Genomic DNA, 17,294 nt, shown 5'->3' on the forward strand with positions numbered 1-17,294 from the left:
CCTGATTCTCATGAAATTCTTTGCCAAATATAAACCTTTATTCAGAGTTGTCAGCTCCTATTTGTTTAATCTTTCAGGGCATGGATGGCCCAATTGGTCCTCATGGCCTTGCAGGTCCAAAAGGAGACAGAGTGAGTGTTTGCAGGAGATCTTCTCTTTGGGGTGGTTCTCTTCTTTTGCATGATAAAGGTATCAATTCAGTATATTTAATTGTGTTTGTTCTATTGCAGATATAATGAGGATTCGTATTTGTGCAAAAAATAACACATATTCACCCACCCAAAAAAGAGAACTTGAATAATAAATTATTTATTTAATTTGTGTTGTTGTTTTTTAGTTACTTATATATTTAGTTAGTCACTTTATCATGCTCAAGGCAACCTAAAGCAACTTACAAACAAACAAAAACCCACATAGCTACATACCACAGTATTTTTAAAAATTAAAATTAAAATAAAACAACCAAATCGTTTAAAGGTTCAGAATTTTAAATCTAAAATGTTGTTTTTCAAAAAATGTGTAATAGCTCAGTCAGTACAGCATGAGACTGTCAATCTCAGGGTCGTGGATTCAAGTCTCACGTTGGGCAAAAGATTCCTACATTATAGGAGGTTGGACTAGATGACCCATGTGGCCCCTTCCCACTCTTCAGTTCTATTATTCTCTGCTGCCAGTGGAAGGCACTCAAATCTTTTACTGCTTTTGGCAATAACTGGCAACATATTAGCAAAAAGGCTAATTATTTTTTTTTTAAAAGCACTCCATAGCAGTTGACCATTGTATACATTTAGGTATAAACCAGAGCAATGTTCAGATCTCAAGCATTCTGGTGTATTGAGAAGTTCTGGATAGTACCTGTGTGTCCACATTAAGGCACATCGTGACAAATCAAAGAAACAGATACTGTCTCACATGAGTTAGGCATCTTTGGTAGAGGGTTTCATTCTTTAAACAGCTTACTGTTTAAAGAGCCAGTGTGGTGTAGTGCTTAAGAGCAGTAGACTCGTTATGTGGTGAACCGGGTTCGCGTCTCCGCTCCTCCACATGCAGCTGCTGGGTGACCTTGGGCTAGTCACACTTTTCTGAAGTCTCTCAGCCCCACTCACCCCACAGAGTGTTTGTTGTGGGGGAGGAAGGGAAAGGAGAATGTGAGCCGCTTTGAGACTCCTTCGGGTAGTGAAACCGGGGTATCAAATCCAAACTCTTCTTCTTCTACTGAAGCCTATAGAAAGTGTGTTGCAGCCACTTAAGGCTGGCCTCATATCAGCGAGACCTGGCATTGAATTCCCACTGAGAACCAAACTGCACAACCAAGCTACTATTCCCCCCACCCAACCACCCACCCACCCGCAGGAAAAGCAGTAAGAGAGATGAGGGGCCCTTTCCCTCCATTCCACATGGTTCCCATTCCTCTTCAGTTGCTATTTGCACAAGAAGGAGAAAATACATGTGACTAGATTGTTCCCATACAGAACAAATGCACCTGGGAGAATACTTTTTGATTAAGAAAATGACAAAGAGGGAGAAGGGTTTAACAACCACCCCTGACAATACTCTGCCCCCCCACCCCAAATGACAGCCTCCTGCAACTTCATTTCAGTATTTAAAAGATGTCAAGACAGCTAATGAGGAAGCTCCCGTGTAATGTCTATTTTTGCCCTCATACATAAAGTAGACTGGCTAACCTTAAGATGACCTCAGGTATGTTGGGGGGGGGGAAGAAACAGGATAACTTTATGTGCAACCCTGAATGTTCGGTAGGACAGAAATTTAATAAATATTGTGTAATTGAAATAAATGCTACACAAATATATGGATTTCAAATACATAATAAATACTGCATAATTGAAAACAAAACCTCTTTGCCCTTTATAATGAACATTTCTGATATTATATTTTTAGGGTGAAAAGGGAACCACAGGAGATCCTGGGCCCAGAGGTCCATATGGCTTGCCTGTAAGTTACACGACATCTTTGGAAAGTGCAATTTTCAGATATCCTTGATTAAATCCTACTGTGTTTTATGACCATTCATCACAGAGAAATGCAATTAGTTTAAGTTGCCCAAGGTCACTGCTCATGAGGCCATCCCTTATCTCAAGTTTAGGCAGTTTCATTCTCTCACATGCCTCTATGCATAAATAATAGAGTAGGTTGTGACATAAACTAACAACAATGAGAAAAGCCAGAATTAAAAGTGACCCCCTCTGCACAACTCCTGCCATTTCCATTTTGCCGTACATGTGTTATTGCTTGTCTCTAGGCACCAGAAAGTAATGTCAGGAATTCAGGTCAATAAAAAAGTCTCAGGATCATGTTGTTTCTCCTTAAATACCCCAAAAGACTCTCCAGTACAAAGGGTAATCAGCTGTCATTTATGCAAAATACTTTGTGATTCATTTGCATTTGGGGGGAATTTGTTACAGTTTCATATAGCATCTTCACAAAAAACCTTGTGCAAACTGATTTTGCTGTATGGAAGGGTGGACTAAGTAGGTATCACAATCCATTGAAGGTGATTTTTAATATTTTTGTCCAATACAAGTAGTTTCCAATTATTTACATACACAGTATGAAGAGAATGTCATATATCCAATACAGTATAAAATAATTTTGAAATATGTGTTATTTGGCTTTTGCTTTGTATGAATATCCCAGCATTCAAGTTGATTCTGCAACATTTTATTAAACTTGCAGAAGTATGAAGAATGAGTTGGATCTTAAGGTGTCTTTCTATGCACAGAATTGTTTTTCGTCCAACAGAAGATTCCACTAATGGAAATTAGCGGGGAATTACTCATTCCCCTAGCAGCTCTCTAAACTACCTGGACAGTTTTCAGGTAGATGGATAGGGAGATCTGTCTTAGACTTTATGGTATATTATCTTTTGCTTGATACTCTACATGTGGCCGGCCAACTACATAAGGATATATGCTATGCACTCTACATTCATCGAAGTACATTCCATGTAGGAATTTTGTGACATTTTAGTGGAGGGGTCCCACTTACTTAGGCATCACCAAAAAGGGGGACAGAAGAGGATACTGATTTATATAAAATGTGCATGTGCTAATTTTTATGTATGGATGCAACTTTAGAAATAATGGCAGTAATTTAAATTTTAAAAAATGCATCTCACCATAGTGGGGAAGACTGTGGCCACGTCGCCTGTGTGCCAACTGCTCTCCCTTCCAATGATTCTTTATCTTTCAAATCGACTTCGATCGGATAGCCCTTCAAAGAGGGGGCTTCTTCAGATGGAGGACAGTACTCAGACAGCACTTCAAACAGAGACCTGTCCTCCATTAATGTCTGGTTGCAATATCTGAAGAAGTGTTCATGCACACGAAAGCTCATACCAATAACAAACTTAGTTGGTCTCTAAGGTGCTACTGGAAGGAAGTTTTTTTTTTATTTTTTATTTTGGTTGCAGTAAGCAGAGAGAGCAGTCCCCACTATCTCTTTCTCTTGTCTCCATGCACACATAAACAATAGTGGCTGGAGGGGGTTGAGCTGCTCTCCTGCCTTCCTAATGCAGTCTATTGAGAGGAGAGGGGGGAGGGGCAAGGCAGTGGCAGCTTGGCGCTCTCCATTCTGGCCAGCAGAGAGTGAGACCTGATCTGCTGCGCACCCTTCATGTTCCTGTCACCCATCCCACTGCAATTCCCATTGAAAAACAACCAGTGCTTACACAAGGGCATTGTTCCCTTGAGAACAATGGAATGCCATTGCTCTATCTGCATTCAAAGCACATGTTGGCAAGAAGCCCCGTGTGCTAACCACTCAAGTTGTGGGTGGCTAGAGACCTTATTTTAAAAATACTGGTATTAAAGAAAAAGATGGCAGGGTGCAGCCCTTAGACCACCAGCTTGTAGTGGAATGCACTGAAGTGCAGGTTTTGAAGCAATAGGATAAGGTGAGTCCGCTGTGGAAACCAAGCAGGCTAGATTCCTCCTCCATCTTCTCCATTATTGTCTTTCATCTAAGAGAGCTTGTGTGCCAGTCTGTGTTGTATACACAATACAGCAGCTGTATGGCTGAATAGTCCTGGCAGACGTCTTACACAAGCTGAGCTAACAAAGCTTAACGTAATTAATACGATTCTTTAATAGGGCAAAGATGGCGAACCTGGCCTTGATGTAAGTAATATTTATCCTCACTTTATTTGTGTGGTAGGTACATGTTTGTTTTACAGCAATAGTTGCATGCTTGGAGCATGTTGAATTGGCCCCCCATTTGTTGTGCATGACAATCATGCAGAGAATATACTAAACATTGCATTGTCGTTTGCCTTTAAAATAATCATAGAGATAGGAAAATAACTTTGAAGAGTGTGGAGAAAGCAGTGCTAAGTAAGGGCAGTCTTGTAAAACCCACCATAAATAGTGCCACTCATAAGTGTCTACAGCAACTGCTGTTAACTAGAGCACCTGGCAGATTATCATGGAAAGTACTATTATAATTCTCCTGAGGCCTACAGATGCAGCCAGTAGTGCTTGAAAATGTAACCATATGGGGAGTGCGTGGCATGGCACTCCATTTGTGATAGCAGCTCCTTACAAATTTCTGGTGGTTTTCACCATGCTGAGAACGTCGCTGTTGCATGGTTATAAACAGTTGAAAGCTCATGAGAAGCTGTTTAGAGGAACACTTTGACACATGGAGCAGCCTCCATGCAGTTGTGTTTGCAAGCACCACTGATTGCAGGTTTTGATTTGCAACCCAGTGGATTTCTCAACAGAAGTTGCGGTTGGGACATTCCTGTTACGCAACTGGTATCTTGCAGCGTGGGGAGAGAAATAATTGTAACCATTTTGCCCACTTAACTGAAGCACTTCTCTTTTTAACATTGCCAGTGCTAATTTGCATGTAGGAAAATAAGAGTGTCTTTTGCTGGGCATCTTCAATAACTTTCTGGCTATTATGCGCTTTCTAATTTCAAAATCATTTGGTACAGTTTTCTTGGGTGTGTGTGTGTGGGTGTGTAGATAATTCAGCTATACAATAAAGGCAAGCCCACATACAGAAGCCAATAGAGGTATTTTTGTTCATTTTTTATAGGGTTTCCCTGGTCCTCGTGGAGAAAAGGGTGATGTAGGAGAAAAGGGAGAAAAGGTGACTTCAATGCTATTAACTGTTGTTTGATTACTTAGCCTAGTCAGCTCTTTTGTCCCAGTCCTATAATTTGTCCCATTAAGCTAGACTTTTCTTCCTTCTGTGTGCCAAAAGCCATGTCATGGATCTTTGCTAGACAAAGTCATCTGTCAGAATGTGAAAGAAAGCTTCCACCCAGATCCCAAAAGGTCAGCAGTTTCCATAATGGGAGAAGAGAGGCTTTCTCCTCCAAGACTCCTGACAGTCTGTGTTTGTTTATACAGTAGTTACTGACAAGAGACATTGGAGTAGCAACACGGTAGGAGACACTGGGACAGATTGACAGCTTGTGTAAATCAATATAGGTCCATTGGCTTCAATTAAATGGATGCTGTATTTATACCTGGTAAGCATCTGGCTTGTTGCTGAGAAGACGAAAGCTAAACCAAAAACACTTTGAGCTAATCCAGAGAAAGTTGGGTACATTTCAGCCCTCAAAGTGATGGTTAAGCACACAATTAAGGGCTTAACTTTGTTGATGCACCTTCAGTGTGCCTAATTGTCATTGGATTGCTCCCATGTGCCATGATTGATCCTCTGCTGGCCAGTATGGGAGGTCTGGTGCAGGTACAAATCTCTTGGGGATACAAGGTGAAATCAGATCTCTGTGCTGTTTGTTACGTATACTTCCATTGAAGTGGCAGAGTTCTGAAAGTGAGAGCTCTGGTGTGCAAACAGGCCTCTTGCACATGCAAAAAATTCCCCAATCAGATCAGTGGACAGGACCTCACGAGCCATAAATCTAGTTCCATGAGCCCAGCAGAGATTTAGGCTCACTTTGCTCAAACAGCAGCTTTCCATGCAAAATGGCAAACTGTGTTTGAAACCTAGAAAATTTCAAAAATGGCATGTGACATGCATCTAAACTTAACTAGCTAAGGTTGTCGTGGGGCTGTCAATTATTTTTCTAGGCTAGCTGTGCCACAGGGCTGCTTAAGATAATTCAGGTGGATCCCTGCAGAGTTCTACAATCTTCTAATTTAGCCAGGAGGAGAAGACCTCCCTGGCCACTTTGAAGGGCTGCCCCTTGAGGACTGTGCAGTTCACTGCCTTCTCCTACATCAGTATGCTCACACCCATGAATTCCACACTCTTGGTAGAACATCTGAAAGTTGTAAACATAAATTGTCTTCCATGTGATCTGGAACTCTCATCACATGAGGTTCCAAACTCTGTGGAAGCCCCTAGTGCATGAACAACTATATGCACATAGGGACCTGTTTCACTGTTTAGTGAAACAACAGAGGTATGGGGCATAGTCAATGACTATGGCCACTAGTCATGGTCCCACTTTCACTTTCATGTGTTCACTGTGAACAAGGGAAGGGGGCTTATGCCAGTGGCATAGCAAGGGAGGGGCGTAGGGGGTGGGGCGCCCCAGGTTCCAGGGGAGGGGTGTGACACTCCCCGGCCCCTCCCACTACTCCAAGGTCACCGCGGGAGCAGCAGCACCAGGCGGGATGCACTGCGCATGCCCAGAAGTTCTGGGCATGCGCAGTGCATCCGAGTGGGCGCCGCTGCTCCCACGGCAACCGGGCAAACCGCCGAGCGAGCAGCGGCTCATTGGGCTGCCCCGTCCATAAAGCAGCATGGACAGGGCAGCCCACAAGCCGCTGCCCGCCTGGCGGCCCACCCAGTCGCCACAGGAGCAGCAGTGCTGGGCCAGATGCACTGTGCATGCCCGGAAGCAGTGCATCCGAGTAAAGCAGTATGGACAGGACAGCCCACAAGCCGCTGCCCACCCGACGGCCCGCCCGGTTGCCACGGGAGCACCAGCGCCAGGCCGGATGCACTGCGCATGCCCAGAAATTCCAGGCATGCGCAGTGCATCCGAGTCAGCACTGCTGGCCGGGCGGCACGGAGGCTTCCTCTGCCACTAGCTTCTGCACAGGAATGGCCACCCTTCAGCAGAGCGCTCAACTTTTATGGAGTTTTTTTTTAAAAAAAAAAAACCCAAAAAAACCCAAACATAGTTATTTTTATATTTTATGTGATTTTAAATATGTCTAATGTAAATCGATTTGAGATTAGAAGAGTGGTATTCAAATGTCTTAAATGAATAATGAAGTTAGAGTAGACAATACTGAGTTAGCTGGACCCAGTGGTCTGGCTTCCCATGTTCTCGGACATTTAAGTGAACAGACTTGTATATCAGAGACCCACAGATCTTTGTGTTGAGGACATTTTTAATATTAAAATAATCTGCTTCAGCAAGTAAGAGCAAGGACAAAGAAATAAGTTAGCAGTATTCAGTTTCTGGCATTCTGACAGGTGAAGTGCTTCTTATGCATTTAACTGGGGGGTGGGCGGACAGGGGCTGTGATGTTTCTCCTGAGCTTCTGTGGCCTTCCCAGGCCCCACCTCAGTTATGTGTAGGTTAGGAATCAATATGTGCAAGGGGCGAAATCTACATGCCTATGGTTCCCCAGCTGTTGGAATCCTTCACAATCTAGGTTCCACCTCCCAGGGAAGCCTATTACACATAGAGGTCAGTGTTTATAGCTTCTTGTTCCCATGTAGGGGGAAGGTGGGAAACCACAAAGTGGGGTAGTACTGAGGCCCTGCCCCCCTGAATTCACATGAGGACCACTTCACATGTAAAAACAGGAAACAGAGTAGGCTGAAATTTTTATCATTCCCACTGAGAAGCATTAACTGCAGACTTAAGAGTGAAAATGGATAGTTACTTAAATCATATTTATCTGAAGAATAGCTGTTTCAGTTCCCAAAGGTAGGGAATAACCCTGAAATGGTGGCATAACACAGAAGCTTGTGCCAGTGCCATTGTGGCAGTTGGTTTCCCCTTCATAAGCATTTATTTGCTGTCTCAGCAAGTCTTAGGATGAGGTCATTTTACTTCCTTAGCCAGACCCTTGTTTGTTGAAGTCAATGATGGCCAAACCAGCAAGGACTAGCTGTATTGATTTCCCCTAGATTTTCTAGGAGTAGGAAATGAATTGAAATTTGGATTGAGATTTGCCTTTAAAATCCATAAATGCTTCCTTGTCCTTTAAACACTACCTCCAAATCTAAATCCTACTTAAGCCAGATAGGGTGCGAGATTCTAGGCACTTACCCAGGATTCATCTTCCTTTGGAATGAGGAGTAGACACTTCAGTGTCTTTATGGTATATTGCTTATTTACACATATAGACAACCTGAGCTTATGATGGAGGGGTTCACAGCATTAACACCCTAAAAGGGTCTTGTTCCTTCCTTGGCCAAATACTTGGGTGCAATCTGGCATGGCTCCTTCTCTGGCTTCCCTGCCTACAGCTTTTGCATCCAGCTTCCAGCTCACATTACTCAACTCTCCACTCTGGCCTTTGTTTTTCTAACTACCAGCGAGTTGATGCGAGGGAGGGAGCCCACCCATTTGCCCTCTGGTGCCAAGCCGCTCCTTTTGTTTCCTTAATGGCAAATATTTAAGGCTGCTACTTCACCAGGAAGCTAGTCTGGCCATTGCTTTTGTTATCATACTGAAGAAAAACACAGTTACAGGTAGGTAGCCATGTTGGTCTGCCATAGTCAAAACAAAATAATAAATAAATAAAAATCCTTCCAGTAGCACCTTAGAGACCAACTAAGTTTGTTTCAGTGTATCTGAAGAAGTGTGCATGCACACGAAAGCTCATACCAAGAACAAACTTAGTTGGTCTCTAAGGTGCTACTGGAAGGATTTTTTTATTTTTTATTTTGTTAAGAAAAACACAGTGCTCCAAACAAAATAGAGTTACTTGAATTGTGGTTTTCTGAATTGTTTCCCCCTAAGTGCCGCTACATAACATTTTGGCACACAGACAAGACAGGCGAATAGTGTCATTCATATGATGTAATACAGTATATCTCTCCATGGAAATGTGTTTGATTCTCATTGGAATGTTTGTCCTATATGCCATAGTATATCATGTGTGTTGTGTAATTTCACTTTTCAAATGCTTAATAGTATGATGATAATTATTATTTTTTACATTAAGGTGAGTGTGCAATTGATTTTAAAGTATGTGTGCTCTACCTAAGACATTGTAACATGAAAAAGAAACTCTAGCAAATGTTTTATATTCTGCTGTAAATGGATGCATAATATTTTTTATGAGAAAATGGGTGAATGTTCATTTCCTTTATGTCAGGGATGGGTAACCTGTGGTCATACAAATGTTGTGGAATACAACTCCCATCAACCCTTGGCCATTGGCCATGCTGGCTGGAGCTGATGGGACTTGGAATCTGGGGGACCACAGATTTTCTATCCCTACTATGCATCATCCCAATCCTTTCCCCCCTTTCAGAGGTGCATCCCTCCCTTCTCCTTTTACCTTGTTTCCTTACAATTCATCTTGTCTTTTTTTACCCCTTTTCCTTACAAATTAAATCTTGCCTCCAACCACAGCCTTGACAACCCTTCCTTGGTTGCTCTCTATTTTATTCTACTAATTTTCCCTTTGCTATTTCTCCATCTCTATAATATTATTGATTTCCCCTCATTGTGTGTGGTGGGTTTTTAAATTAAAACAAACAAGCAAAGAGAGGCACTTTTGGTTTTTGTTAAAAACTGTGAGTGAGCCTGAAACTCATTTACCATTGTGATCATCTGTGAGATCTATGTTAAATTAGTTCTTGGACTGTCTCCCTCTGGCTGAAAATGAAGTCATTTTCTCAGATAGCAGTTCAGTCCACCTAAGCATCAAATCAGTTTCATCAAATCTGCGCATTAGCACAAAATTCTGAAATTCCCATAATGCACGCCCCTTAAAAAGCAGCTCCATTTTCAACCACATGGCTGGATTTTTCAGTTTCAAATTCAGGACACATAACTCAGCTCTGAAAGTGATGTTTTAATGAACACGTTGTTCTAATATTGCGTTAGAAAAAGAATGTACATTGCAAAAAGGATCAGAGTGTCTTTTGACGAAGAAGATTTCTTTTGAATCCTTTTGCAGGGCAGGAAAAAAAATACATACTTAATTCTCTAAGATGACCCTTTATTAAACTTTTAAAGAATGGGATTAGCAGAGCATATTTGGCCAAAACCCTTTTAGAACTAATGACGAAAACAGTCATTTGGGAACAGAAGCAAATTGACCTCATTAAAATCCACTACAGATTTAGTTCATCTTATTTTCTCCTCTCATTCAGCTTTATTCTGTTCACTGAAGCTGCACCACACAGATCTATTCAGTCCCTGTTAAGCTGAACACCATCCTTTGGACAGAGGGAGCATTCCTAAGTATTAAGGTGCAGCACTCTTAGGACAATAGCTCCCTCATTGGCAAAAACAGAAATCCCAATTCGGAGCAATGTTTGCAAACTTAGATAGATGTGGAATTCATCTATGCACAATGTTTCCAATTCATTTGGGCAGCTCCATCTGTACAAAAAAAGGCATGAATTTCCCTCAGGTGCAGTTTACATTGCACTACATTGGAAAGGGGAGTGACTTCTCTGTGGCTCAGTCCCACACAACACTAGGAGTCTGTGCACATATGTGAAAAGGGTGTGGGTTGGGGGCAAATGTCCCTGCCCTTGCAAATATCCCTGTCCCTGGGGAAAACAGCATTTTCTTGGGAAAGAACCATAAGAAAGCAGCTCCTCAACCAATGCTGAATGCATTGGAACTTGCATGTCTTCACGAGCAGGCTAATCAGCGTGGATTTTATCTGAAGGCACTTTCAGGTGCCTCTTTGAGTCAAATGACCAACCAAGCATTCAGGCTTTCAAGCCCTGCTCTAGGATTCAATGTATTCATAATGATGGCATCAGTACGGAAGCTCAGTAAAACCCAACTGATGCAGTTGTTGCTCATGATCATCATTTATTTTTCCACATAATGCATCATGCAAAGTAGAACACAGTGGTAAGTGTCCTTTCAGCCCTCCATTGGCTTTAAAAAAAATCATCTTTTAAAGCATCTCTCTCTTTTTTTCCTGAAAAGAATGAAACATTTGTTTTGTCCAAACCATTGTGTCCACAGGGGGAAAAGGGAAAGAAAGGCAAAAAGGGGCCTAAAGGGGAGAAAGGAGAACAGGGTGCCCCTGGATTAGATGCACCTTGCCCATTGGTACGTCGCACTTGTGTGTTAGACATGTCTCCTCATATAGTAATATAGTAGGTCGCTGCAATATGAGGAGGAGCAAGCTACTGATATTGTCTAATGCTTGTATCCAGCTGGTATTCAGACCGAAGAATCCAGTTGCCCATTTAAAGAAATGGTGACATTTGGTCTAACTCTTTCCAACAAAAAAAAAGTGAAGATTTTAAAAACAGAATAGATATTAATGGCAAATATTTCCATAATTTGTGGTATAAAGGCTTGCATTTGCAATTATTAGCTATATTTTGTCATATAGGTCACTTGCTCTGATATGTGGCTTGTTTCTGAGAAGCAAAATACCAACATTATAACCCTCCTGTTAGCTTGCTCCTCCTTTTGTTCCTTCCTTCCTTCTTTGTTTATTCCAGTGAAGTCAATGCAAAATATATTTCTTAGTAACGTTGCAAGTTAATCTTTACAAACAGGGATTCCGAGGAATTAAGGGGGAAAAAGGGGAGCCAGGCCAGCCAGGCCTGGATGGGCTGGATGCCCCTTGCCAATTGGTACAGTATTGCTCTTTCCTACCAACCCGCATGCAATTCCTGTGTTTCTAGTCAGTTGTTTCCAATGTAAAGTTTAAACCGACCAGACTTTACATTTACATGTCCCTGTACATGCATGTGCATGATCAAACTGGCTGCTTTGGTGATCGTAACAGTATCCAGAGATCACAACATCCTATCAACATCTGCAACATAACACTAAGCACTTTGCGCCCGCCATCACACAATGGTTCTGAGTTTGTTTTATTCCAGCATTGACAATAAGTGTAATTCCCACCCACCCTACTTCAAGATTGCTTGTCTCTCTCCCCATCCTCACCAACACCACCAAAATGTGTTCTATCCCTACTTACAAGAATGAAGTTGCCCTCTTTGCTGACACAAACCAGATATATAAACCACAGGACTACCCAATTTAAAGAACGGGCCGTTTTTATTCTCGCCCTGCACATTTTATCTTAGCTCATTTCTGAACATGTTCTAAACTTTAAAGTACTCAGACTGCTTCTGTGGCTTTTATTTTCAAATTAAGCAAGAGTACCATATATGCACAGGCAGGGGGGGGGGAATTAATCTCTAATCCAAGCCACTTTAATGCGAAATCATTTTTTTATTCCCTGCAACAATATTAATATGGTAGCTCCACTGTGTACACCAGGGGTAGTCAACCTTTTTATACCTACCGCCCACTAATGCATCTTTCTGGATGGTAAAATTTCCTTACCGCCCACCAGTGCCCAATGGAAGGAGGATTCAGCTTGTGCCGTAGAGCCCCCTACCGCCCGCCTAGAATCCTGAAACGCCCACTAGTGGGCAGTAGGGACCAGGTTGACAACCCCTGGTGTACACGGACACCCCACTTCAGTAAGCACTTTTGGGCACTGGAATTCAAGCACACCTATGTGTGCCTGTTCATTCATTACATTTATACCCCACCTTTTCTCCAGGAATCTCAAGGCAGTATATGTGATTCCCCCCCCTCTTTTTTTCCCCTTTGCAACAACCCTATGAGCCAGGTTAGATTGAGAGACTGTGGCTTGCTTTAGTCACCCAGAGAGCTCCAAATCTGAGCAGGGATTTATGCCCTGGTCTCCCATATCCTAGTCCAACCCTCTGACAACTGCACCACACCTTGTTAACTTCAGTAGATGGGATAGCTTCATTCATACTCTTCTGTTTAAATGAAAGGGGAAATACACGCACAGGGAGGAGCTCTGTTAATGCTTAAAGGATCAAGACAATGGGCTCTAATATGTACCTTATCTATTGGACAGTCTGTTCTATGCTAACAGAGTTCTCTGTGCATGTATGAGTAAAGATATTCCCCTGATATTGTTAGTGAGAAATGTTTTTTGATGTATTAGAATAGTCACTTTAATCAAAATCCGCCATGGAGCTCTCTACTGCTGCCAATGTTAAAGATATGGAGATGGTGGTATAGGTTTGGTGTTGTTTGTTTGTTTGTTTGCCTAAAATTATATAGACATTTAGGATGACTTGGAAAAAGTCTTCAGGACCTCACTAATGTGTCTGCAGTCCCTATGAACAGTTCCACTCTTATATATTGGAATGCTACACACATCTGAAAGTGAACTTCTCAGACATTTGTAAGGAGTTAATGGCCTGCAGCCCAAAGCCCTCACTGTCTTTGTTTCTTAAATGTTTCCAGTGTAACAGTCTTTCCTTTGGAACTTAATTTCCCACAATATACACAACAGTTCCCCACTTTATGTTAGCATGAGTTCAAGCTCCTACCTATACTAAAATTCTACTCATCGATCCCTCTCCCTTGTACCAATCTGGCAACACTCTTTATTTTCATTATTGTCAAAATACGATTATTATTATTATTATTATTATTATTATTATTATTATTATTATTTCATTTTAAAAATCAACATTATTTACACATTTCTAGAAAATGCCAAAGGCATTTTAATGGTTAGCAGTTACAGCTGATCTGCATGTTCTGATACTGTTTGTATAGTTTAAGCACGAATGTGAAAGTTCAGTAGGTTTTATTTCAAGCACAGTGTTTCTAATCTAAGTTATCAAATGAATATTTATCTGACTACACAGTCCATGTTATATTTGGTTTGCCTCTGATTAATGATAACTTATAGTTCATGTATTTGGTTGCAAGTAAATCAAGCATGCCTTCATGATTCTTAAAAGGGGGGGAGTTGCCTTTGCAGTATCATTTCTGCCTGGAAGTAAAGGGAAACTGTTCTAGAGGCAGGCAGCTATAGGACAAACTTAATAGCCACTAGCAGTGTTGTTGTTGTTTGCTCAGATTATTGAAGATCTCCCAAAAGAAAATGAGGAAATCATCAGATTTGTTTGCATATAGAAAATCCAAGTATAAATTACACAACTGCCCTGTTCAACCTTGAATTGGGCCAACTCACCAGCTACTGTATTCCAATATTTCCACTTAGACAATGAAACTGCCACTCCTGCTCCTCTACCCACATGTCTCCCATGTTCTTCCCAAATCTGCTCCGGAGAATTGGGGAAATACCAAGGACAGATGTGGGAGTGAGGTGGGGAGAGGAGTAGAGAAGAGAAGAAAGGGAACTTCCATTAAACAACCAGAATCCTTGCACTAGTGGAAGGAAGCACTCAATTGGATACTGCCCAATATCTTTTAAAAGAATAATAAAATGACTTGTCACTGTGGACATGTTTGGCCAGCTTCCCAGTGACTAGAAAAGGTATTTATAAGGGGGGGGATAAACAATGCTGTTTGCCCCAGTGGTTCCCAGCAAGCCCACACCAGCTCAGGCACTAAGATGGGGCTCCAGCCCCCCATCATTTGCCACTTTCTAATTCCAATAAGGCCAATGAGGATGGTAGAACTTACATTCAGGTACTCTGAAGCCCAATGCAAACCTTTTCAGCAGGGGGCCAGTCCACTGTCCCTCAGACTTGTGGGGAGCCGGACTATATTTTGAAGGGGGGGGATGAATGAATTCCTATGCCCCACAGATAACCCAGAGATGCATTTTAAATAAAAAGGACACATTCTACTCATGTAAAAACACGCTGATTCTCAGACTGTCCGTGGGCCGTATTTAGAAGGCGATTGGGCCGGGTCTGGGCCCCGGGCTTTAGTTTGCCTACCCATGCCCTATGCATATGTTACTCATGTGGAGGGCAACATTGTAGTCAATAATTTAGCCCCTCTCCTAAAGTCACATGTGCTTCTTCCAGCCACTCTGCATTGCATGTGATTCTCTGTGAAGCAACTCCAATGTGAAGCAACTCCAAATGCTGGACACCCATCCCACTGACTACTAGTCATGATGGCTATATTACGTCCAGTATCAGAGGCAGGATGTCTCTGAATGCCAGTTGCTGGGGAATCACAAAGAGGGGAGTGTTGTTGCACTCATGCCCTCCTTTGTGGGCTCTTCATGGGCATCTGATGGGCCACTGTGGGAACAGAATGCTGGTCTGTTCTGATCCAGGACTCTTCTTACACTCTTATTGTTTCTGTGAATTTAGTTTTCATTAGTTTTCATGTAGAGAGTTTTAATTCTAAACACGTTCTTACTGAAAATAAACCAGCATGTTTGGGTTTAGCTAGCCTGCAGCTGAATTGATTTACTCCCGGGAGAGTAATTCCAGATAGAAATGATACACTCTTGCTCATGGAAAGATTATTCTGAATAGTTTTGTCATTTTTCAAGCCTATCCTGTCCTGCCGAAATGGACTAACTAGCCCAGTTCAACTCTACAGTTGATCCCAAGGCAGTGAACTGGTAAAGGCCACCTACAACATCCTTCTTGCTGGAACTCTAATGGTCCTTCCATTACCACAATTACATTTGGATCAATGGAGATCTCAAAGCCATAAATAAATTTGCATGAAATAAGGCACCTGTTAATCTTTAAAGTGTTCCTGTGGTGGTTAACTGTTCTTCAGAAAAATCCAAGGAACACAGGATTATGTGTGTTAAAGAGAATCTTCATGCATCCCACCCATTCTTCTGCTGAATGTTTCAATCTTACTTATCTTCCTAAACAAGTTTCCATTTGTGTGATATGGAATGGTGTGGGTGTGGGTGCCTGATGAGAGATGTTGTTAAACCTTAATCATGAACTTTGTTCTTTAAACAGGGACCAGATGGCTTACCAATGCCTGGCTGTTGGCAAAAGGTGAGACGCTGAAAATCATCTTGTATGACCACTTTTTATTAGGCAAATTAAGTTTGGGCAATCAAGGGGAATGGCAGAATATTATCAAAACACTTAGATTGTAGAAAGGAAGATCTTGCCAATTTCCTCTAGACTCTCACACTGTTCTTAGGGGGATACAGCGGGAAGGGGGAGTCAGTTCAAACTGTCCCATTTCCCACTCATGGGAGATCAGAGACAGCTCTTCATTCAGCCCATTACTTCTTATACAGTTGAAGCAGAAATTTGAGCACGTTACTAACCTTGCTAAAATGTTGTTTCTTTGTTTTTGTTTTTTGCAGTGATGAATCTAACTTTGCAAGCATGAAGTTGTGTATATAACACTCCGCTCTTGTATTTATAGTTGAAAATGGAACCATTGATTTTACAAGTCTGAAATATGTTTACACGTAGCTGCTTCTACTTGTTTGCAGTAGTCCATGTGTACATCTATTCTTCACGTACATCTGCAATCCAACAAAATATAAACTGCAACAAACTTGCAAAATCAAGTATTAGTCTCTATACAGAGTTAATCTTTACAGAGTGATCGCTCATAGACATTTGAGTTGTTTCTGCAGTTTTCCAGTTTTTTCTTTGTTTGTCTTCTTTTGGGCCTGCATGGACAACAAGTGCCATGAACTAGTTTACATGAAACTGTGACCAAATATGATCTCAGTGCTATGAAACGTACTGTACCCGATTGCCATTGGAATACAGTGACTTGGCTTCCATGTTCACCTTCATCAATCCTATTACTGGTTCATAGCCCACATATTTGCTTGTGCTGACTAAAATCAGAAGCATGACTCGTGTGCCAAAACAGCTTGTTGTGTGATCATCCCCATGAGCTACAATGGTTGCTTGCTGTGACTTAATTAAGACACCTGAATTGTTCTTTTTTGTCATCTCAAGGGAGTCACACCATGGCTCATTGCAAAAAAATGAGAAGGAAATTAAGACAATGGTCTTGAATTTGGAGGGAGCTGCAGTTCCTTCCAGCGGTGGATGGCTTTCAGTCTTCTGGGTTATGAAGCCACCTTTGTCAAAAGGGTGAAACCTCTTCATCAACCTCTGTTTGCTTGCACTGCTCACAGTCACAAGCCATTCAAATTGGGTGGATTTCAACACTAGTCCCTGTTGACTATTTAACCAAGAAGGAAAGAAGCATGAAGATCCTGCTTTGCGAGTAGGTTGATAAAGCTGCAGAGAGATACCAAAAGGATCATTTGATGATAGGTCTCCATATCAACATGACCATTTTCAAGGACTGGCGCAGTATTTGTTTCACATACTGCATTTTGAGATTTTTGAAGGCAAGTATTCTTGACAAAAGATACCATGAAATGCCTAAAGCAATGGAACAG

The 17,294-nt window shown here is 41.8% G+C and overlaps 1 protein-coding gene across 26 annotated transcripts in view; it reads left to right on the forward strand.

Annotated features, from left to right (window-relative positions):
- COL25A1 (collagen type XXV alpha 1 chain) overlaps nt 1–16,980 on the forward strand; it is a 269,680-nt gene extending 252,700 nt beyond the window's left edge. For 17 of the 26 annotated variants that reach the window (XM_033160230.1, XM_033160237.1, XM_033160248.1 and 14 more), the window contains 7 exons: nt 78–131; nt 1,903–1,956; nt 4,113–4,139; nt 5,062–5,115; nt 11,126–11,212; nt 15,871–15,909; nt 16,843–16,980. In XM_033160230.1, the coding sequence (XP_033016121.1) occupies nt 78–131; nt 1,903–1,956; nt 4,113–4,139; nt 5,062–5,115; nt 11,126–11,212; nt 15,871–15,909; nt 16,843–16,875 (348 nt within the window). In that variant the 3' untranslated portion in view covers nt 16,876–16,980. Of the gene's footprint in view, nt 1–77; nt 132–1,902; nt 1,957–4,112; nt 4,140–5,061; nt 5,116–11,125; nt 11,213–11,670; nt 11,749–15,870; nt 15,910–16,229 lie in introns of all 26 variants that reach the window. The other 9 variants (XM_033160222.1, XM_033160241.1, XM_033160245.1 and 6 more) reach the window with 5 other exon arrangements.
- Nucleotides 16,981–17,294: the final 314 nt, after the last annotated feature.

This window comes from Lacerta agilis, chromosome 9, assembly GCF_009819535.1.
Source record: "Lacerta agilis isolate rLacAgi1 chromosome 9, rLacAgi1.pri, whole genome shotgun sequence".
Lineage (NCBI taxonomy): Eukaryota > Metazoa > Chordata > Lepidosauria > Squamata > Lacertidae > Lacerta > Lacerta agilis.